The sequence below is a fragment of the Schistocerca piceifrons genome, chromosome 2 (assembly GCF_021461385.2).
Source record: "Schistocerca piceifrons isolate TAMUIC-IGC-003096 chromosome 2, iqSchPice1.1, whole genome shotgun sequence".
In the NCBI taxonomy this organism is placed as follows: Eukaryota; Metazoa; Arthropoda; class Insecta; order Orthoptera; family Acrididae; genus Schistocerca; species Schistocerca piceifrons.
The window spans coordinates 189,739,049-189,762,963 of NC_060139.1; the positions used below are offsets into that span (position 1 = coordinate 189,739,049).

The 23,915-nt window shown below is 43.7% G+C and overlaps 1 protein-coding gene across 2 annotated transcripts in view; it reads left to right on the forward strand.

Annotated features, from left to right (window-relative positions):
• The window catches only part of LOC124776307 (polypeptide N-acetylgalactosaminyltransferase 3-like), a 347,179-nt gene that overhangs the window by 191,568 nt on the left and 131,696 nt on the right, over positions 1–23,915 (forward strand). For both annotated transcript variants that reach the window (XM_047251238.1, XM_047251239.1), the window contains exon 5: positions 21,693–21,877. In XM_047251238.1, the coding sequence (XP_047107194.1) occupies positions 21,693–21,877 (185 nt within the window). The remainder of the gene's footprint in view (positions 1–21,692; positions 21,878–23,915) is intronic.

Sequence of the window (23,915 nt, forward strand, 5' to 3'; positions counted from 1 at the left end):
GTTTTTCATGAAGGGGGCTTGTACCCCTTGTCGTTATGCGTGGCACTATCACAGCACAGGCCTACATTGATGTTTTAAGCACCTTCCTGCTTCCCACTGTTGAAGAGCAATTCGGGGATGGCGACTGCATCTTTCAACACGATCGAGCACCTGTTCATAACGCACGGCCTGTGGCGGAGTGGTTGCACGGCAATAACATCCCTGTAATGGACTGGCCTGCACAGAATCCCGACCTGAATCCTACAGAACACGTTTGGCATGTTTTGGCACGCCGGCTTAGTACCAGGCCTCACCGACCGTCATAGATACCTCTCCTCAGTGCAGCACTCCCCAAGAAACTTTCCAGCACCTGATTGAACGTATGCCTGCGAGAATGGAAGCTGTCATCAAGGCTAAGGGTGGCCCGCACCATACTGAATTGCAGCGTTACCAATGGAGGGCGCCACGAACTTGTAAGTCGTTTTCAGCCAGGTATCCGGTTACTTTTGATCAGAAAGTGTATATCTGTATTTGAATACGCATGCCTATACTAGTTTCTTTGGCGCTTCTGTGTAAATCTTATATTACAGTATATTCAAATGTTAAAACTGTATGAAAGTATAAGCCAGATATTTTGTACAAGTGAGTAATAGCACAGGCTACAGTGTCGTACGGACAAAATGCTGAATGGGGTGAACAGGCCCAGAAAGATGAGGGTGGAGGGGAGAAGGAAGTCTATGGAGTGTGAGTGTGGAACAGTTACAACAATATTTTTATCTAATGGTGAAGGAAATAACGGGCTGCTGCTACTTTAGTAAGGATGAGTAGTGAAATTGTGTTTGGTCATTAAGGATCCAGTCAGGATTTTTTGATTGGTGTTTATTAATTGCTAGAATTTCGAGTAACTTTAGTTTTGTGCCTTGAGTTCCTCTATGGAGAACATCACATTTCATATCGTATGAATGACATGCATTCAGAGCATGTTCAGCCAAGGTAGAATCTTTCTTTTTCAGTCTCCACCTCCTTTCACGCTCAGTCAGTCTAGTAGTCGCAGTCCTACCTGATGGACTTACATATAATTTGCCACTCAGATTGCAGGAAATTCTATGAATTCCACTCTGTTCTAAAGTGTAATATTATCTTTATTAACAGAAGGTGAGCAACAGTATTCATAGTGTAAAAAGCGGGAGTATAATGCCTGGATTTTAGTTTCCTGGCAAGAACCTGTGAAGTCCAAGCCACAATCGAAATTCTGGCCATTAACAAACACCTATGGTAATAATCCTGAAAAACACAGTTCCACTACTCACTCTTACTAAAGTAGCAGCAGCCAGCTATCCCTTCTCCCATCATTAGATAATAAGCTTGTTATAGCTCTTCCACATCCACATTCCATAGCCTTCTTTCTACCCCTTCCCCCTTTTTTTGACCTGTTCATCACATTCAGCAGTTTGTTCATATGACTTAGCAGCCTGTGCCATTACTCATTTGTAAGACATATTTGTCTTGTCTGGTTGTTGTGGTCTTCAGTCCAAAGACTGGTTTGATGATGCAGCTCTCCATGCTACTCTATCCTGTGCAGGACTCTTCATCTCCGAGTAATTACTACAACCCACATCCTTCCGAATCTGCTTACTGTATTCATCTCTTGGTCTCCCTCTACGGGTTTTACTCCCCCGCCCCCTCGCTTCCCTCCAGTACTAAATTTGTGATCCCTTGATGCCTCAGAATGTGTCCTACCAACCGATCCCTTCTACTCAGGTTGTACCACAAATTTCTCTTCTCTCCAGTCCTATTCAGTACCTCCTCATTACTTACGTGATCTGCCAACACAATCTTCAGCATTCTTCTGTAGCACCGCATTTCAAAGCCTTCTATTCTCTTCTTATCTGAAGTGTTTATCGTCCATGTTTGACTTCCATACGTGGCTACACTCCATACAAATACTTCCAGAGAGGACTTCCTGACACTTAAATCTGTAGACGATGTTAACAAATTTCTCCTCTTCAGAAACGGTTTTCTTGTCATTGTCAGTCTACATTTTATATCCTATCTACTTTTACCGTCGTCAGATATTTTGCTGTCCAAAAAGCAAAACTTATCTTCTACTTTAAGTGTCTCATTTCCTCATCTAATTCCCTCAATTTCACCTGATTTAATTCGACTACATTCCATTATCCTCCTTTTGCTTTTGTTGATGTTCATCTTATACCGTCCTTTCAAGACACTGTCCATTCCGTTCAACTGCTCTTCCAGGTCCTTTGCTGTCTCTGACAGAAATACAGTGTCACTGGCAAACTTCAACGTTTTTATATCTTCTCCATGGATTTTAATACCTACTCCAAATTTTTATTTTGTTTCCTTTACTCCTTGCTCAAAATACAAATTGAATAACATCAGGGATATGCTACAACCCTGTCTCACTCCCTTCCCTTCCCTTTCATGTCCCTGGACTCTTACAACTGCCATCTGGTTTCTCTACAAAATGTAAACAGCCTTACTCACCTGTATTTTACCCCTTCAGAATTTGAAAGAGAGTATTCCAGTCAGCACTGTCAAAAGATTTCTCTAAGTCTACAAATGCTATAAATGTAGGTGCCTTTCCTTAACCTACCTTCTAAGATAAGTCGTAGGGTCAGTATTGCCTCATCTGTTCCAACATTTCTACGGAATCCAAACTGATCGTCCTCAAGGTCGGCTTATACCAGTTCTTCCATTCTCCTGTACAGGATTCGTGTTAGTATTTTGCAGCCGTGACTTACTAAACTGACAGTTCGGTTATTTACACACCTTTCAACATCTGCTTTCTTTGGGATTGGAATTATTACATTCTTCTTGAAGTCTGAGGGTATTTCGCCTATCTCATACATCTTGCTCACCAGATGGAAGAGTACTGTCATGGCTGGCTCTCCCAAGGCTATCAGTAGCTCGATCCAGATGTTGTCTACTCCCGGGGCCTTGTTTCGACTTAAGTCTTTCAATACTTCGTCAGAATCTTCGCACAGTATCATATCTCCCATTTCATCTTCATCTACGTCCTCCTCCATTTCCATAATATTGTCCTCAAGTATATCTCCCTTAGTCCTTCACCTTGCAGGTTTCCCTTTTTTGTTTCGGACTGGTTTTCCATCTGCGGTCTCGATATTCATATAGGTGGTTCTTTTTTCTCCAAAGGTCTCTCGAATTCTCCTGTAGGCAGCATCTATCTTACCCCTAGTGATATATGGTTCTACAACCTTACATTTGTCCTCTAGCCATTCCTGCTTAGCGATTTTTCACTTCATGTCGATCTCAGTTCTTAGACCTTTGTGTTCCCTTTCACCTGTTTCAGTTATTTCTTTTTTTTATATTTTCTTCTCTCACCTATTAAATTGAATAACTCTTGTGTTACGCAAGGATTTCTACTAGCTCTCGAGTTTTTACCCTACTTGATCCTCTGCTATCTTCGCTATTTCATCTCTCAAAGCTACCCATTCTTCTTCTACTGTATATCTTACCCCTGTTCGTGTCAATCCTTCCTTAATACTCCCTCTAAAATTCTCTACAAACTCTGGTTCTTTCAGTTTATCCAGGTATTACCTCGTTAAATTTCTACCTTTATGCAGCTTCTTCAGTTTTAATCTGCAGTTCATAACCAATAAATTGTGGTCAGAGTCCACGTGTGCCCCTTGATACGACTTACAATTTAAAACCTAGTTCCAAAATCTCTGTCTTACCATTATATAATCAGTCTGAAAGTTCCCGCTGCCTCCAGATCTCCTGCATGTGTACAATCTTCTTTCATGATTCTTAAACCAAGTGTTACCTACAACTAAATTATGCTCTGTGCAGATTTGTACCAGGCGGCTTCCTCTTTCATTCCTTAGCCCCATTCCATATTCACCTAATAGTTTTCCTTCTCTTCCTTTTCCTGCTATCGAATTCCGGGCCCGCATAATGACTATTAAATGTTCTTCTCCCTTAACTACCTGAATAATTGCTTTTACCTCGTCACACATTTCCTCAGTCACCTCCACATCTGCGTCGCTAATTGGCATATAAACTTGCACTACTGTGATGAGTGTGGGCTTCGTGTCTATCTCGGCTACAATAATGCGTTCAATATGTTGTTCACAATGGCTTACCCAGGGTCCTATTTTTTATTCATTATTAAACCTACTCCTGCATTACCCGTATTTGATTTTGTATTTATAATCCTGTATACATCTGACCAGATGTCCTGTTTCTCCTGCCACCGAATTTCACTAATTCCCACTATATCTAACTTTAACCTATCCATTTCCCTTTTAAAATTTTCTGACCTATCTGCCTGATTAAGGGCTCTGACATTCCACGCTCCGATCCATAGAACGCCAGTTTTCTTTCTCCAGATATCGACGTCCTCCTGAATAGTCACTGCCCGGAGATCTGAACGGGGACTGTTTTACTTCCTGAATACTTTACCCAAGAGGACGTCATCATCATTTAAACGTACCTTCCCCTTGCTTTCAGCTGTTCGCAGTACCAGCACAGCAAGGCCGTTTTGATTGATGGTACAAGGCCATATCAAACATCCAGACTGTTGCCTCCTGTTCAGGAACCACACGTTTGTGTGGCCTCTCAACAGATAACCCTCCGTTGTGGTTGCACCTACAGTACGGCTATCTGTATCGCTGAGGCATGCAAGCCTCCACACCAACGGCAAGGTCAATGGTTCATGACTTTGGCTTATACATTCATATAGTTTAATATTTGAGTATTTTGTAACACAAAATTTATTTGTTCAGAGTCTCTGTAGGTACTACATTGTGATAGTTTGAGAAAGATACGCATGTGACATTTTACGACTATATCAATACAAAACACAATCTGTGTGAAGCTACGAATTGTCGCTGAAGTTGTGTGGCCTATCCGTTTAGCGTTACGTTATCTGACGATGGCCTACAAAGGCCGATTCACTAACTATTATATAAATATAATTGTGGAACATTAATACTGTCTATTTAAGTTATTAATAGATACATTTTAGTTCTTGCCGTCTTCAGTATACTCCCCTCTCCTATTCCTACAACGCTCCATGCGAATTTTGCATTGATGGAAACTGTGCTGGAAGTCTTCCTCTGTCTATACATTGATGAGGCGTGATGCTTTTTCTTTGACTGCTTCAATGGACTAAAATGTTGTTCCTGTTTGGTTGATAGGTAATTCACATGGAGTCACCTGGTGCTAGGTCAGACAAATAATGTGGGTGGTCTGAGAAATGGGACGCTGTACTTCCCCAGAAATCTCTTACCACACAATCAGCCGGTGGGTTGTCTTGAGACAGAACCCATGATTTGCTCTTCCACAGTGCGAGTCGAATTCAAATGTTCAAATGGTTGTGAAATCTTATGGGACTGAACTGCTAAGGTCATCAGTCCCTAAGCTTACACGCTACTTAGCCTAAATTATCCTAAGGACAAACACACACACCCATGCCCGAGGGAGGATTCGAACCTCCGCCGGGACCAGCCCTAGACCGTTCGGCTAATCCCATGCGGCAAAGCGAGTCGTTTTCTTCGTATTTTCTCATGGAGTCGAGAAACCTCAAGATGTTAATGTTGATTAACAGTATGACCTACAGCAACCCAGTGAAGACACACGATTCTATGAATATTGAAAAAAAAAATCATCATCGCTTTGAATCTTGACTCGCTCATTCGGACCTTTTTGCCCTTGGCGAAGTGGGGCCCTTCAAATGCATGGATTGGCGCTTAGTTTCTGGATCATTTTAAACTGATCATGTAAAATTTGCCACAGTTTCTGCACCCAATCGAATACTCAACCGACAGTCATATCGAATTAGATAACTTACTTTTTCGATACTTTTATCCGTTTATTAAAGGGCGTCCCGGGCCTGAGTGATCGTCAGCGGCTTCTCGGCCGTCTTGGAAACACTTGAACCATTCAGAAACTCAGCCGGCCGAACTGGCCGTGAGGTTAAAGGCGCTGCAGTCTGGAACCGCAAGACCGCTACGGTCGTAGGTTCGAATCCTGCCTCGGGCATGGATGTTTGTGCTGTCCTTAGGTTAGTTAGGTTTAACTAGTTCTAAGTTCTAGGGGACTAATGACGTCAGCAGTTGAGTCCCATAGTGCTCAGAGCCATTTGAACCATTCAGAAACTCGCGTACATGATAAACGGTGTTCGCTATACAAATCTTATAGTAAAAGTTAGGTTTCAGGGGCAATTTTTTCCAAGTTTCATGTTAACCTTCACGAGATACCGTTGCTCTATTATTACACTTACCATTTTTTCCGGCAAAACAAGATAACAGCTCTTGCAGAAACGAAGGACATGGCCACACTGATATGTCTATATGCACCAGAGATGGCGCATTCGGCTGAGAAGGCTTTGCGCTTCACAGCTATTGGTTGGCAATCTCTGACGCATGCGTACTTGCTGTGTGACAACATCAGTTCCGGTGTTTTAGAGCCACACCTCGTATTTCGACGACCGACCCAGGCGCCGTATTCAGGTGCTGCCAGTTTTGTGGTTGTGTGTACTCGCCACCTCCACCTCCAGACTATCTTCTATTGTTGGTCTCACGCCGCTATTTATAGCTGAGTTCGATTCCCCACGTTTATTATGCCATTTGCGGCTCTTTTTGTTTTTCAGGGCTCGCACCGATATTCCGCGAAACGCAAATTCCCTCAGTGATTTCCAACTTACTTTATTAAAATCTCTCTGGCGTCACATCCATCAGAGTCAGAAAACACTGAGAGAATTTGCATTTCTCGGAATATCAGTGCGAGCCCTGAAAAACAAGAGCCCAAAAGCGGCATAATGATCTTGAGGAATCGAACTCGGCTGTAAATAGCGGCATGAGACCAACAATAGTTCACAATCTGATTGGAGCCCGGGCAGCGAGTAGACGTAACCGCAGCACCTTTCGCGCTCCAATATTTTTTCTGTACACTGGTTTACTTTGGTCAGTTGTATGTTGCAAACAAATGAGATTAATTATTATTATACTGGAACTGGCTTCTTATTAAATGAACAGTTTAGTTACTGTAACTCAATAGAATGCACAACATATCCATCTCTGCTACAACTGTCGTAATAATGTTCTGAAATTATTTCTGTTATCAAATGGCTCAAATGGCTCTGAGCACTATGGGACTCAACTGCTGAGGTCATTAGTCCCCTAGAACTTAGAACTAGTTAAACCTAACTAACCCAAGGACAGCACAAACATCCATGCCCGAGGCAGGATTCGAACCTGCGACCGTAGCGGTCTTGCGGTTCCAGACTGCAGCGCCTTTAACCTCACGGCCACTTCGGCCGGCTGTTATCAAAAATAATGAAGTTACCGTACGCAATGCTTAAAGAACCTCAAACCTTGCGGTGGGTTTTTCGTCAACATTAATTATTAATCAATGCCACGGCTAGCACTAGAGCGTGAGACTATCATTATTAACCAGAAAATGATTTCTCCGTAACTTTCACCAGTCCATAATTTTTTCATAGCAAGATTTGCTTTTGAAACAAAGTATTTTAACTTTGACACTGTTAAAATATACACTATTAGCAGCCCGCGTCCACCCGTGAAACACAACGTAAGATCTGCTGCTTTGTACTCGGATCACGAACTGCTGTAAGAAGCAATTTTAAATTCACTTTTTACCTGACCGCTTATTGCGGTATGATGGCCCTTATTATCAGATTTGAATCTGCCGCAGAGGCGGCTCGTTTCGCGTGTCGCAGCTCTGCACCACGAACACTGCTTAAAAGGCTGAAAATGTCTTAAATAAATGGGTAAAATACCAGGCAGTCTTCCTAATAATACCATGTGAGTTCTCATTAAATAACTACATTTAAAACTAGAATAATAACAAGTTCACACACCTCTCTTTATGATCAGCGCCTAATGCCGTCATGCTTACAATCTTGACAAAAGAAAGCTACCTATGCGTTAAACATAGCGTCACAGGTTCCTCCTCTCTACGTGACTCCAAGAAGACAACGACATTATTCTTACACTACTATTTATAGAGGGTGTTACAAAAAGGTACGGCCAAACTTTCAGGAAACATTCCTCACATACAAATAAAGAAAAGATGTTATGTGGACATGTGTCCGGAAACGCTTAATTTCCGTGTTAGAGCTCATTTTAGTTTCGTCAGTATGTACTGTACTTCCTCGATTCACCGCCAGTTGGCCCAATTGAAGAAAGGTAATGTTGACTTCGGTGCTTGTGTTGACATGCAACTCATTGCTCTACAGTACTAGCATCAAGCACATCAGTACGTAGCATCAACAGGTTACTGTTCATCACGAACGTGGTTTTGCAGTCAGTGTAATGTTTACAAATGCGGAGTTGGCAGATGCCCATTTGATGTACGGATTAGCACGGGCAATAGCCGTAGAGCGGTGCGTTTGTATCGAGACACATTTCCAGAACGAAGGTGTCCCGACAGGAAGACGTTCGAAGCAATTGATCGGCGTCTTAGGGAGCGCGGAACATTCCAGCCTATGACTCGCGATTGGGGAAGACCTACAACGACGAGGACACCTGCAATGGACCAGGCAATTCTTCGTACAGTTGACGATAAACCTAATGTCAGCGTCAGAGAAGTTGCTGCTGTACAAGGTAACGTTGACCACGTCACTGTACAGAGAGTGCTACGGAAAAACCAGTTGTTTCCGTACCGTGTACAGCGTGTGCAGGCACTATCAGCAGCTGATTGGCCTCCACTGGTGCTCTTCTGCGAATGGTTCATCCAACAATGTGTCAATCCTCATTTCAGTGTAAATGCTCTCTTTACGGATGAGGCTTCATTCCAACGTGATCAAATTGTAAATTTTCACAATCAACATATGTGGGCTGACGAGAATTCGCACGCAATTGTGCAATCACGTCGTCAACACAGATTTTCTGTGAACGTTTGGGCAGGCATTGCTCGTGATGTCTTGATTGGGCCCCATGTTCTTCCACCTACGCTCAATGGAGCACGTTATCATGATTTCATACGGGATACTCTACCTGTGCTGCTAGAACATGTGTCTTTACAAGTACGACACAACATGTGGTTCATGCACGATGGAGCTCCTGCACGTTTCAGTCGAAGTGTTCGTACGCTTCTCAACAACAGATTCGGCGACCGATGGATTGGTAGAGGCGGACCAATTCCATGGCCTCCACGCTCTCCTGACCTCAACCCTCTTGACTTTCATTTATGGGGGCATTTTAAAGCTCTTGTCTACGCAATCCCGGCTGTGATACAATACGCCATTCTCCAGGGCTGCATCAGCGCATCAGGGATTCCATGCGACGGAGGGTGGATGCATGTATCCTCGCTAACGGAGGACATTTTGAACATTTCCTGTTACAAAGAGTTTGAAATCACTCTGGTACGTTCAGTTGCTGTGTGTTTCCATTCCATGATTAATGTGATTTGAAGAGAAGTAATAAAATGAGCTCTAACATGGAAAGTAAGCGTTTCCGGACACATGTCCACATAACATATTTTCTTTCTTTGTGTGTGAGCAATGTTACCTGAAAGTTTGGCCGTACCTTTTTGTAACACCCTGTACAATGACTGATTGTCATGAAATCTCAGAGTTTTCCTTTACTAATTCTTTTCTGAGGCGGTTTCAGAACTCGCCGGCACAGACATTATTTCACAAATCCAGTACGTAATCCTTTACAAATACAAAATATAACTCAATTATCTCTATTCTGTTGTTATTCAGAGTCCACAGACGTATCAGTGCCTACATATAAATAAAATTGCAATTGCATATGCGGCGGCGCGGTTTCTTCCGTCCCTTTACGACGTACCTGTGAAAATTGTCTCAGCAGATCAACAGGAGGGAAGCTGAGCGAAACCTACTGTACTTCGATGCGAACCAGGCTGCAATTAAAGTCACTAATCTACTTATTTCACACGAAATGAAAGGTTGGAAATTTTGTCCTTAATTAATATATTCTGAAACTTAGGTGAACATGTATCACTGCCTTGCCGGCCGTTGTGGCCGAGCGGTTGTAGGCGCTTCAGTCTGGAACCCCGCGACCACTACGGTTGCAGGTTCGAATCCTGCCTCGGGCATGGATGTGTGTGATGTCCTTAGGTTAGTTAGGTTTAAGTAGTTCTAAGTTCTAGGGGACTGATGACCTTTGATGTTAAGTCCCATAGTGCTCGGAGCCATTGGCACCATTTTATCACTGCCAAGCCCGTGCTAGTCTTAACACAGTCACTCACAATCCCTATCACTCACGTTAGCAAGTTTATGGTGTTGCATTTCCCGAAAACGTAATAGCTACAAAAATACGGATTGTTTTTGATTGAGAATGCTCGACAAATATTAAGTATGTCGGTACCTAATGCAGTCACAGTTTTTAGCCACCGACCTGCTCAATACGCCAAGCGGAAATTATGTCTTTCCTCGTCACAAAATTCACCTAAAAATTCCGAAATTTCTACACACCCATCGGAATAATTATGCCGTCACTTTACAACACTTTCGATTAATGAAACACTTGTAGATCGGGCAACTTATCATTTCCATCGGAACTACTACTATTACACACGTCCGAACTGTTTCATGGTTAGGTTCCGACTCCTCTGTAGAATACTCTAACAATAAGTCTTCTCTACCAGCAGAGAAAGGTGCGCGAAGATTATTGCTTTACCATTGGTCAGTTTACTCAACAGCCAATAGCAAAACAACATTCTTCCGCGTCAGTCCGCGCTTTTCATCAATAACCAATCGCAAAATAGTAAAACTAACGACTTCACTTTTTACCGACGTAATTACCTAATACGCTGAAGTTTTGTTTATGCATAAAGTTATTTACTATTGTTATTTATACCTGAATTAAATTTCCCTTTACCATAAAATTACTTCACAAATCTATTCTACAAAAATCCCCTTTGTCCACATCCATACTTCTTCGAAATGTTCCGACACTAAATCCCACTACATAACTCGTTAAACAATTATCCTCATATTAACCTAAAACCACACTCACGCATCATTCATACTGCTAAAACACATTTATAACATTTTACATACACACTTTATGAAAATACTAGAACAGTTTATGAAAAACATTCTATTACTTTAGTGCACTCTAGTGGGCACAATCGAAACCAAATCACAGTCCCCTATCCAATACTGTCCTCTATCGGCTGATACATAAACTACATGCGCGTCCAGTCTCGCGTCACCATCTGTCACTATCCAGCTCTGAGACACATCTCCCACTTAACCGCCTCCAAGGCAGGATCGGTATACGAAGCTACGCCTCACATAGTTATAAAGCATGTTTTACCAGGAAACGTTACACATCCTGGGTCAGTCGTCTGAATATACTGAGATGACAAGGGACAGAAGGGACTGAGGGGGAGGGGGAGAGGGAGGGGGATGTTAAAATGAACCACACTGAGAATCCTGGAGAACACCTGAAGTTTGCATTTCGTCGTGTCAAGTATGCTCCTCACACATTCTAAGAGGAAAAAAAAAATGACGCACCACGGAGGAGTTTCCTAAATTGGTCGGAAATCAGTAGGTGTAATGTATAAATACAGCCAAAAATGGTTATAGTTTTAGAAAAATCTGATGATTTATTGGCAGACAAACGGCATGCATACCTGCTGAGGAGAAAGTTACGGCGGTAGGCCAGCAGTAGTTCAGCACCTTCTGCATACAAACTCTCAACCGGGCTAGTGTAAAAGGCGCCAGTGACCAAATGGCTGCCACAGTGGTGGATAGTATTGAGACGGCATACGAGGGATGGATGTGCAAATGCATAAAGGAAGCTCCCTTAGTCTGTTTTCCAAGACGGCATACGAGGGATGGATGTGCAAATGCATAAAGAAAGCTCCCTTAGTCTGTTTTCCAACGGACAAGGGACCATTATAAACGAAGGAGGGTGACTCGATCTGCACCCCAGAAGTACCATTGAAGACACACAGACCATTGAGGTACCGCATACCTTGGACTGCCAGGTAAGACATGTGGGAGGACAAAGAGAGTTTCCTATCGAGCAGGAGCCCCAGGAATTTCGTAGTATAAATAAAATAGTAGTATAATGACTTTTCTGGAGACTAGAAATCTATTCTGTAGGAATCAGCATGGGTTTCGAAAAAGACGATCGTGTGAAACCCAGCTCGCGCTATTTGTCCACGAGACTCAGAGGGCCACAAACACGCGTTCCCAGGTAGATGCCGTGTTTCTTGACTTCCGCAAGGCGTTCGATACAGTTCCCCACAGTCGTTTAATGAACAAAGTAAGAACATATGGACTATCAGACCGATTGTGTGATTGAAGATTTCCTAGATAACAGAACGCAGCATGTCATTCTCAATGGAGAGAAGTCTTCCGAAGTAAGAGTGATTTCAGGTGTGCCGCAGGCGAGTGTCGTAGGACCGTTGCTATTAACAATATACATAAATGACCTTGTGGATGACATCGGAAGTTCACTGAGGCTTTTTACTGATGATGCTGTGGTATATCGAGAGGTTGTAACAGTGGAAAATTGTACTGAAATGCAGGAGAATCTGCAGCGAATTGACGCATGGTGCAGGGAATGGCAATTGAATCTCAATGTAGACAAGTGTAATGTGCTGCGAATACATAGAAAGAAGCAGGTCAGCAACTGGAAGCAGTTAATTCCATAAATTGTCTGGGAGTACGCATTAGGAGTGATTTAAAATGGAATGATCATATCAAGTTGATCGTTGGTAAAGCAGATGCCAGACTGAAATTCGTTGGAAGAATCCTAAGGAAATGCTATGCGAAAACAAAGGAAGTAGATTACTGTACGCTTTTTCGCCCACTGCTTGAATACTGCTTAGCAGTGTGGAATCCGTACCAGATAGGGTTGATAGAAGAGATAGCGAAGATCCAACGGAGAGCAGCGCGCTTCGTTACAGGATCATTTAGTAATCGCGAAAGCGTTACGGAGATGATAGATAAACTCCAGTGGAAGACTCTGCAGGAGAGACGCTCAGTAGCTCGGTACGGGATTTTGTTGAAGTTTCGAGAACATATCTTCACCGAGGAGTCAAGCAGTATATAGCTCCCTCCTACGTATATCTCGCGAAGAGACAAGGAGGATAAAATAAGAGAGATTAGAGCCCACACCGAGGCATACCGACAATCCTTCATTCCACGAACAATATGAGACTGGAATAGAAGGGAGAACCGATACAGGTATTCGAGGTACCCTCCGCCACACACCGTCAAGTGGCTTGCGGAGTATGTATGTAGATGTAGATGTAGTTTCAGTGAATGGAAGAGCAACAGGCACAAGATTTGAAGATGGTGGGAGAAACCAATTGTGCCGGTTTTGTCAGTGGAAAAACGAAAGCCACTGTTGATGTTCCATGAGTAAAGACAATTGAGACGTAACTGAGACAGGTCCGTGAAAAACTGCAACAGATGGCAAAATCTGTTAACAAAAATGGAGCCAGATATATCGGGTGGGAGACAGGCCATTATAGGGGTTAATGACGATAGCAAGGAGATCAATGCTCCCGGAACCCTGAGGCACACCGTTTTCCTGGATAAAGGTGTCCAAAAAGGCAGAACCCAAACATGTTTTGAAAAGTCATTCTTTTAAGGGCGGTAGGACGTCAAACGGGCCGACTTGGACCAGGAGAGGCACCATAGGACATTTTAATTTCCACTGTCTATACTTTTGCAAATAAATTCATAAAACTTTGTCAGCATGACCAGGAACGATTCGGGATTCACACTTATAGCAGTGGAAGTTGAAAAACATAACGAAATAAATTTTTTTACATGTGAAATTTCATCATTTTTTCGCTTACTATTGGCTACATTTGTTTCAATAGATACATTTTTCTTCACAAGTAAGAGAGACTCTTTGATGAATTTTGCACAGCATACAAACCATACTTACAGGTGTATGAAACTCTAGAATTTTCCAAATCTATTAAAAACTGTGGTAAAAATTGAGATAATTAACTAGAAAAGTTGATTTTTTTTCTAAACATAAAGTTTAAAACGTAACAGCTCATTCATTTTTTCATAAATTAAATAGATTCTAGAGTTTCAGACACCTGTATGTATGGTTTGTATGCTGTGCAAAAATCATCGAACAGTCTCTCTTACTTATGAAGAAAAGTGTACCCATAGCAACAAATGCAGCCAATAGTAAGTGAAAAAATTATGAAATTTCACAAGTAAAAAAATTATTTTGTTATGTTTTTGAACTTCCGCTGCTACGAGTGTGAATCCTGAATCCTTCCTGGTTATGCTGACAAAGTTTTATGAATTTACTTGTAAAAGTATAGACAGTGGAAATTAAAATGTCCTGTGGTGCCTCTCATCTACATCTACATTTATACTCAGCAAGCCACCCAACGGTGTGTGGCGGAGGGCACTTTATGTGCCACTGTCATTACCTCCCTTTCCTGTTCCAGTCGCGTATGGTTCGCGGGAAGAACGACTGTCTGAAAGCCTCCGTGCGCGCTCTAATCTCTCTAATTTTACATTCGTGATCTCCTCGGGAGGTATAAGTAGGGGGAAGCAATATATTCGATACCTCATCCAGAAACGCACCCTCACGAAACTTGGCGAGCAATCTACACCGCGATGCAGAGCGCCTCTCTTGCAGAGTCTGCCACTTGAGTTTGTTAAACATCTCCGTAACGCTATCACGGTTACCAAATAACCCTGTGACGAAACGCGCCGCTCCTCTTTGGATCTTCCGTATCTCCTCCGTCAAACCGATCTGGTACGGATCCCACACTGATGAGCAATACTCAAGTATAGGTCGAACGAGTGTTTTGTAAGCCACCTCCTTTGTTGATGGAGTACATTTTCTAACCACTCTCCCAATGAATCTCAACCTGGTACCTGCCTTACCAACAATTAATTTTATATGATCATTCCACTTCAAATCATTCCGCACGCATACTCCCAGATATTTTACAGAAGTAACTGCTACCAGTGTTTGTTCCGCTATCATATAATCATACAATAAAGGATCCGTCTTTCTATGTATTCGCAATACGTTACGTTTGTCTATGTTAAGGGACAGTTGCCACTCCCTGCACCAAGTGCCTATACGCTGCAGATCTTCCTGCCTTTCGCTACAATTTTCTAATGCTGCAACTTCTCTGTATACTACAGCATCATCGGCGAAAAGCCGCATGGAACTTCCGACACTATCTACTAGGTCATTTATATATATTGTGAAAAGCAATGGTCCCATAACACTCCCCTGTGGCACGCCAGAGGTTACTTTAACGTCTGTAGACGTCTCTCCATTGATAACAACATGCTGTGTTCTGTTTGCTAAAAACTCTTCAATCCAGCCACACAGCTGGTCTGATATTCCGTAGGCTCTTACTTTATCAGGCGACAGTGCGGAACTGTATCGAACGCCTTCCGGAAGTCAAGAAAAATAGCATCTACCTGGGAGCCTGTATCTAATATTTTCTGGGTCTCATGAACAAATAAAGCGTGTTGGGTCTCACACGATCGCTGTTTCCGGAATCCATGTTGATTCCTACATAGGAGATTCTGGGTTTCCAAAAACGACATGATACTCGAGCAAAGATCTCCTGCTCCAAGTCGGCCCGTTTGACGTCCTACCCCCCCTTAAACAATTCTAAAGGAAACGGGACAGGCGGTCACGGAAGCCCCACGTTTAGAGAGTATGTAAGGTACCTGTCCCTCAGCAGGTGTCGTAGGCTTTCTTCACATCTAAAGACACGCCACAGTCTGGGATTTCCGCAGCTTCACAGACGGAGCAAGTCAAGAACGCGATGGTCCACGTCTTACTCTTATGGAAGCAGTTATTCGGCTTGGCACTAACTGAACGTTGTTGGATGTCGTCCTGGGGGATATCACGGCAAATTCTGTCCAATCGGAGGGGTAGATCGTCAAAACCCCGAAGTCGCTGGAGGGGCCGTGCCTATAATCCTCCAAACATTCTCGATTGGCGAGAGATCCGGTGACCTTGCTGGCCAAGGTAGGGTCTGGCAAGCACGAAGACAAGCAATAGAAACTCTCGCCGTTTGTTGGCGGGCATTATATTGCTGAATGAAAGCCCATGATGGCTTGCGAATAAGGGTAACAAAACGGGGCGTAGAACATGGTCGACGTACTACTGTGGTGTGAGAGTGCTGCGGATGTCAACCAAAGGGGTCGTATGAAAAGAAATGGCAACCCAGGCCATTACTCATGGCTGTCGGGCCATATGGGGCCCTATTCTGTATCGTTCATACCGATCGGTGTACTAGGTTAGTCTCGGTAGTGACGTCATTTTCGGTTCTTTATCGAAATATCCTATTCACTAAGCTTCTGAGACCTGTTACCGAAAGGTCCTGCCCCTGATTTTACGACAATTGTACCGAGAGGTTTTGGATTTCGGTGTGGCCCTGTTGATCGGTGAGCTGTGGTTTATGTACACCTATAATTTGTTATTTATTTTAAACATATTTAGCGGTTTTAGCGTTGGATTTAGTGATGGTGTTTCTAAAGAATCACCAGAGGACGCATCCGGTTGGAAAATGAGTTCATAATAGACTATTTTCCTTTGTTAGAAATTGGTTAGGTTAGGTTGTTACTATGAATGATTACATAAAAAAAAAAGTTTTCGATCAATAGTCTCACAAAATACGTGTTTTTTAATGCAAATAAGAGTTTAAAGATCATTAAATGTCAAGACATCGGCTCTGCTTACGTATATTACATGACTGTGAACTGACGTTAATAGTGCCGCGTCGGATTAGCCGAGCGCTCTGAGACGCTGCAGTCATGGACTGTGCGGCTGGTCCCTGCGGAGGTTCGAGTCCTCCATCGGGCGTGTGTGTGTGTGTGTGTGTGTGTGTGTGTGTCTGTGTGTGTGTGTGTGTTTTGTCCTTAGGATAATTTAGGTTAAGCAGTGTGTAAGCTTAGGTACTCACGACCTTAGCAGTTAACTCCCATAAGATTTCACACACATTTGAAAATTTTTGACGTTACTAGTGACTTTGTGTACTTTTTCCCAGAAATGGTTTAGTTAGTAATTATCGAAACGTGTTTACAACTTTCAAGTAACAATGGAAAGCAATTATGTGAAGCCTGATATTGTAAACCTTCCACACTATCACGCATTTATGACTTACGCAGCACCGTTTGTCAATGAAGTCAGCCTACGTTCCTCTCCGCAACAGTACAAGAAATGAGCTCTGCGTTCCTGTTGTTTGGCGTGGCTAATTTTTTAGCGCTCGTGTATGTGATTCGAAAGGTCACGGGTTCGAGCACGGATGGGGTACAAAATTTTTTTTTCCTCTTCATATATCCAACACCTTCTAAGACAATGTTATTCGTGTAAGTGAAGATTTTTCTGCAATTTTTGTTAATACTTACATGTAAGAGCGCACTTCCTCAGTAATGATTTCGTGATTTCCGTGTGTTTAAAAATCGAAATATGAAATTGCTGTGAGTGAAACAACCGACAGTGACCTTTATATTTTTTCTTGTCAGAAATAAATCACCATTTTTTCCGAATATGTAGCGATTTCCGAGTATGCAGTTGGACAGGAATCTAAGAGCACAACTTAAAATACTGGGAATGTAACTAGCAGCAGTCATCTTCATAATCCTGCTTGTCACAAGTATTTATCTGCGATCGAATCCTCAACAACAGTAGACACATGAAAGATCTTCGCCGTAATATTTTTAGACTGTAGCACGAAACATTTTCATTCATGAGGTGCATGTCATAAACTTCGACGAACTGCAGGAGCTCTCGAAAATGCGTTTTTTCAATTTTGTTTTTAATACCCAAATCGTGGGCTACTTAACCATTTGGATCTCTTGGAGCGAGTTATAGTCACATTCTGTTTATCTTCTTATTCGTTGAAACTCTCAGAATCAATTTTTCGGGTGTTTTCGTAGATGTATTAGTACAATGTGGTACTACACACTATTCCTAACTCATTTACCGAAACGTAAAATCCAAAACACGATGTCAGTGTGAATGAGAATAAGATGACATAATGCGCATTTACGACAATCTGCAGAACACAGTCAAATACACTATCTTTTCGGTACTTCGAGGGATAACGCGCCTTTGTCGTCTGCTAGCCGCTTTGTGTTCGTGGCGCTGCAACGCGAATCTGCGGCCACTTGCTTTTGATTGGCTTGCGCGACGCGAACAGACAACAGCGCTTCGGTTCTCTAAACCCGAACGGAATCGCTTCCGAAATGCATACTGAATAACGCAGGGGCTCTAATTCGAGTACTAGACCGTTCGGTGCTCTCGTGTACCGAAACGATCGGCACAATAGCGGAAAGATACAGAATAGGCATCATGGCTAGCGACAGTCAATTCGGGTATCTCATCACTGTCCGTGACGTCTCAAGACACTTCTTCAGCCTTTGATCTCATTTACTGGAGAAGAAGTCTTCAGCGATAAGCCTCACTTCGAACTGAGCCGCGATAACCAGCAAAGGCGTGATGCAGCAGACAGCGGACAACTCTATCGATCAGTACCAAGATCAGTAACTGCTTGCATATGGGCCAGAGGTGGACCAACGCGCTACTGAGTTGCTGAGTTTGTGAAGCTCTTTCTCATGAATAAATCATCCAATTCTTCTGAAATTGTAATCTTTCCTTTGTCTATACATGTACATTACATGTACAAATTTCTGTCCCATTTGGATAATTTCTTTGTAGCGGTTGTTCTCTGTTCTTAGAGTGTAAATTAGATGACCTAGGAGGTCATAGTAAGGTTACATAACAGATACTCATTGTACGAGGGTGAGTCAAATGAAAATCTTAATTTTTTTTTAAATATTATTTATTGTGCAGAAGTGGTACAAACCTGTATCACTTTTCAACATAATGTCCCCCCACGCTCAATGCAAGTCCTTCAGCGCTTACAAAGTGCATAAATTCCTTTAGAAAAAAATTGTTTTGGTAATCCAACCACTCATGCACCGCGTGGCTTACCTCTTCATCAGAACGGAACTTCTTTCCTCCCATTGCGTCTTTGAGTGGTCCAAACATAGGGAAATCACTTGGGGCAAGGTCTGGTGAGTATGGTGGATGAGGAAGACACTCAAAATGCACGTCTGTGATTGTTGCAGCTGTTGGACGTGCAGTGTGGGGCCTTGCATTGTCATGTTGCAAAAGGACGCCTGCTGACAGCAATCCACGTCGCTCTGATTTGATTGCAGGCCGCAGATGATTTTTTAGGAGATCTGTCTATGATGGACTGGTGACAGTGGTCCCTTTAGGCGTGTAATGCTCCAAAATCACGCCTTTTTCGTCCCAAAAGAGTGTCAGCATAACCTTCCCTGCTGATGGTTCTGTTCGAAACTTCTTTCGTTTTGGTGATGAGGAATGGCGCCATCCCTTCTTCGCTCTCTTCGTTTCCGGTTGGTGGAAGTGAACCCAGGTTTCGTCCCCAGTAACGATTCTTGCAAGGAAGCCATCACCTCCTCGTTCAAAGAGCCGAAGACGTTCATCAGAAGCATCAACACGTCGTTCTCTCATTTCAGGAGTCAGCTGCGGTGGCACCCATCTTGCAGACACTTTGTGAAACTGGAGCACATCAAGCACAATGTGGTGTGCTGACCCATGACTAATCAGTAAACATGCTGCATTGTCACTAGGCGGTTTTCCTTCACTATGGCTTCAACTGCTGCAATGATCTGTGGAGTCACAACTCGTTGTGCCTGACCTGGACGAGGAGCATCTTCCACTGAAGTCACACCATTTGCGAACTTCCTACTCCATTCGTACACTTGCTGCTGTGACAAACATGCATCACGGTACTGAACCTTCATTCGTCGATGAATTTCAATAGGTTTCACACCTTCACTGCGCAAAAACCGAATAACAGAACGCTGTTCTTCCCTGGTGCGAGTCGCAAATGGGGCGGCCATCTTTATACTGATACTGAAACGGCATGTGTGCATCTGCACTATGCTGCCACCTACAGGCCTTTCTGCACGCTGTTTGTAGCACGCTTAGCAACTTACAGGATTGTTGTTGTTGTGGTCTTCAGTCCTGAGACTGGTTTGATGCAGCTCTCCATGCTACCCTATCCTGTGCAAGCTTCTTCATCTCCCAGTACTTACTGCAACCTACATCCTTCTGAATCTGTTTAGTGTATTCATCTCTTGGTCTCCCTCTACGATTTCTACCCTCCACGCTGCCCTCCAATGCTAAATTTGTGATCCCATGATGCCTCAGAACATGTCCTACTAACCGGTCCCTTCTTTTTGTCAAGTTGTGCCACATACTCCTCTTCTCCCCAATTCCATTCAATACTTCATCATTAGTTATGTGATCTACCCATCTAATCTTCAGCATTCTTCTGTAGCACCACATTTGGAAAGCTTCTATTCTCTTCTTGTGCAAACTATTTATCGTCCATGTTTCACTTCCATACATGGCTACACTCCATACAAATACTTTCAGAAACGACTTCCTGACGCTTAAATCTATACTCGATGTTAACAAATTCCTCTTTTTCAGAAACGCTTTCCTTGCCATTGCCAGTCTACATTTTATATCCTCTCTACTTCGACCATCATCAGTTATTTTGCTCCCCAAATAGCAAAACCGCTTTACTACTTTAATTGTCTCATTTCCTAATCTAATTCCCTCAGTATCACCCGACTTAATTCAACTACATTCCATTATCCTCGTTTCGCTTTTGTTGATGTTCATGTTATATCCTCCTTTCAAGACACTGTCCATTCCGTTCAACTGCTCTTCCAAGTCCTTTGCTGTCTCTGATAGAATTACGATGTCGTCGGCGAACCTCAAAGTTTTTATTTCTTGTCCGTGGATTTTAATACCTACTCCGAATTTTTCTTTTGTTTCCTTTACTGCTTGCTCAATATACAGATTGAACAACATCGGGGAGAGGCTACAACCCTGTCTCACTCCCTCCCCAACCACTGCTTCTCTTTCATGCCCCTCGACTCTTATAACTGCCATCTGCTTTCTGTACAAGTTGTAAATAGCCTTTCGCTCTCTGTATTTTGTCCCTGCCACCTTTAGAATTTGAAAGAGAGTATTCCAGTGAACATTGTCAAAAGCTTTCTCTAAGTCTACAAATGCTAGAAACGTAGGTTTGCCTTTCCTGAATCTTTTTTGTAAGATAAGTCGTAAGGTCAGTATTGCCTCACGTGTTCCAATATTTCTACGGAATCCAAACTGATCTTCCCCGAGGTCCGCTTCTACCAGTTTTTCCATTCGTCTGTAAAGATTCCGCGTTAGTATTTTGCAGCTGTGACTTATTAAACTGATAGTTCGGTAATTTTCACATCTGTCAACACCTGCTTTCTTTGGGATTTGAATTATTATATTCTTCTTGAAGTCTGAGGGTATTTCGCCTGTCTCATACATTTTGCTCACCAGATGGTAGAGTTTTGTCACGACTGGCTCTCCCAAGGCCATCAGTAGTTCTAATGGAATGTTGTCTACTCCCGGGGCCTTGTTTCGACTCTGGTCTTTCAGTGCTCTGTCAAACTCTTCACGCAGTATCGTATCTCCGATCTCATTTTCATCAACATCCTCTTCCATTTCCATAATATTGTCCTCAAGTACATCTTACAGGATAACGGCGCGAAATTCGTTTTGTTATAACAAATGTAAGGTTTTCATTTGACTGGCCCTCGTAGTATCCAGAGACGGTCAGTGGCGCGGTGCAGGCGCTGACGGGGTTGTGGAAGCCGTGTGTAGACGTGGCGCCGGTGCGGCGTGCCGCAGGTGCCAGCGGCTGTACGGCTCCGGCTCCAACGTGTCGCTGTCGGAGTTGCCGGCGGCCTCTGTGGTGATCGTCTTCCACAACGAGGCGTGGTCTACGCTGCTGCGGACGGTCCACAGCGCGCTGCTTCGCTCCCCCAGGAGCTTGCTCCGCGAGATCCTGCTGGTTGACGACGCCAGCGACAGGGGTGAGTCCAGCGATCCCAATCCTCCTCCCTCCAAAGTACACTACTGGCCATTAAAATTGCTACACCAGAAAGATGACGTGCTACAGACGCGAACCTTGACCGACAGGAAGAAGATGCTGTGATATGCAAATGATTCGCTTTTCAGAGCATTCACACAAGGTTGGCGGCGGTGGAGACGCCTACAACGAGCTCACATGAGGAAAGTTTCCAACCGATTTCTCATACACAAACAGAAGTTCACCGGCGTTGTCTGGTGAAACGTTGTTGTGATGCCTCGTGTAAAGAGGAGAAATGCGTACCATAACGTTTCCGACTTTGATAAAGGTCGGATTGTAACCTATCGCGATTGCGGTTTATCGTATCGCGACATTGCTGTTCGCGTTGGTCGAGATCCAATGACTGTTCGCAGAATATGGAATCGGTGGGTTCAGAAGGGTAATACGGAACGCCGTGCTGGATCCCAACGGCCTCGTATCACTAGCAGTCGTGAAGACAGGCATCTTATACGCATGGCTGTAACGGATCGTGCAGCCACGTCTCGATCCCTGAGTCAACAGATGGGTACGTTTGCAAGACAACAACCATCTGCACGAAAAGTTCGATGACGTTTCCAGCAGCATGGACTATCAGCTCGGAGACCATGGCTGCGGTTACCCTTGACGCTGCATCACAGACAGGAGCGCCTGCGATGGTGTACTCAACGACGAACCTGGGTGTAGGAATGGCAAAACGTCATTTTTTCGGATGAATCCAGGTTCTGTTTACAGAATCATGATGGTCGCACCCGTGTTTGACGACATCGCACTTTGGAACCGTGTATTCGTCATCGCCATACTGGCGTATCACCCGGCGTGATGGTATGGGGTCTCGATCACCTCTTGTTCGCATTGACGGCACTTTGAACAGTGGACGTTACATTTCAGATGCGTTACGACCCGTGGCTCTACCCTTCATTCGACCCCTGCGAAACCCTAGATTTCAGAAGGATAATGCACGACCGCATGCTGCAGGTCCTGTACGGGTCTTTCTGGATACAGAAAATGTTCGACTGCTGCCCTGGCCAGCACATTCTCCAGATCTCTCACCATTTGAAAACGTCTGGTCAGTGGTGGCCGAGCAACTGGCTCGTCACAATACGCCAGTCACTACTCTTGATGAACTGTGGTATCGTGTTGAAGCTGCATGGGCAGCTGTACCTGTACACGCCATCCAAACTCTGTTTGACTCAATGCCCAGGCATATCAAGGCCGTTATTACGGCCAGAGGTGGTTGTTCTGGGTACTGATTTCTCAGGGTCTATGCACGCAAACTGCGTGAAAATGTAATTACATGACACTTCTAGTATAATATATTTGTCCAATCAATACCCTTTTATCATCTGCATTTCTTCTTGGTGTAGCAATTTTAAGGCCAGTAGTGTACCTAATTTTCCGTGGAGGTTTCACTGGTGCCACAGTTTTCCGCCGGATACTCACGCTGAAGCGCCAAAGAAACTGGTATAGGCATGTGTACTCAAATACAAAGATATCTAAACGGGCAGAACACGGCGCTGCGGTCGGCAAGACAACAAGTGTCTGTCGCAGTTGTTGGCTCGGTTAGTGCTGCTGCAATGGTTGGTTGTCAAGATTTACGTGAGTCTGAACGTGGTGTTATAGTCGGCGCACGAGTGATGGGACACAGCATCTCCGAGGTAGCGATGAAGTGGGGATTTTACTGTACGAGCGTACCGTTAATTTCAGGATCCCGGTAAAACATCAAACCTCCGACGTCGCTGCGGCCGGAAAAAGATCCTGCAAAAACGGGACCAACCACGACCTGTGAGAATTGGTCAGCGTGACGGAAGTGCAACCTTTCTGCAATTTGCTGCAGATTTCAGTGCTGGGCTATCAACAAGTGTAAGCGTGCAAACTATTCGACGAAATATCATCGAAATGGGCTTTTGGGACCGACGCGCCACTCGTGTACCCTCAACATCTGCATGACACAAAGCATTACGCCTCGCCTGGGCCCGTGAACACCGGCAACGGACTGTTGATGG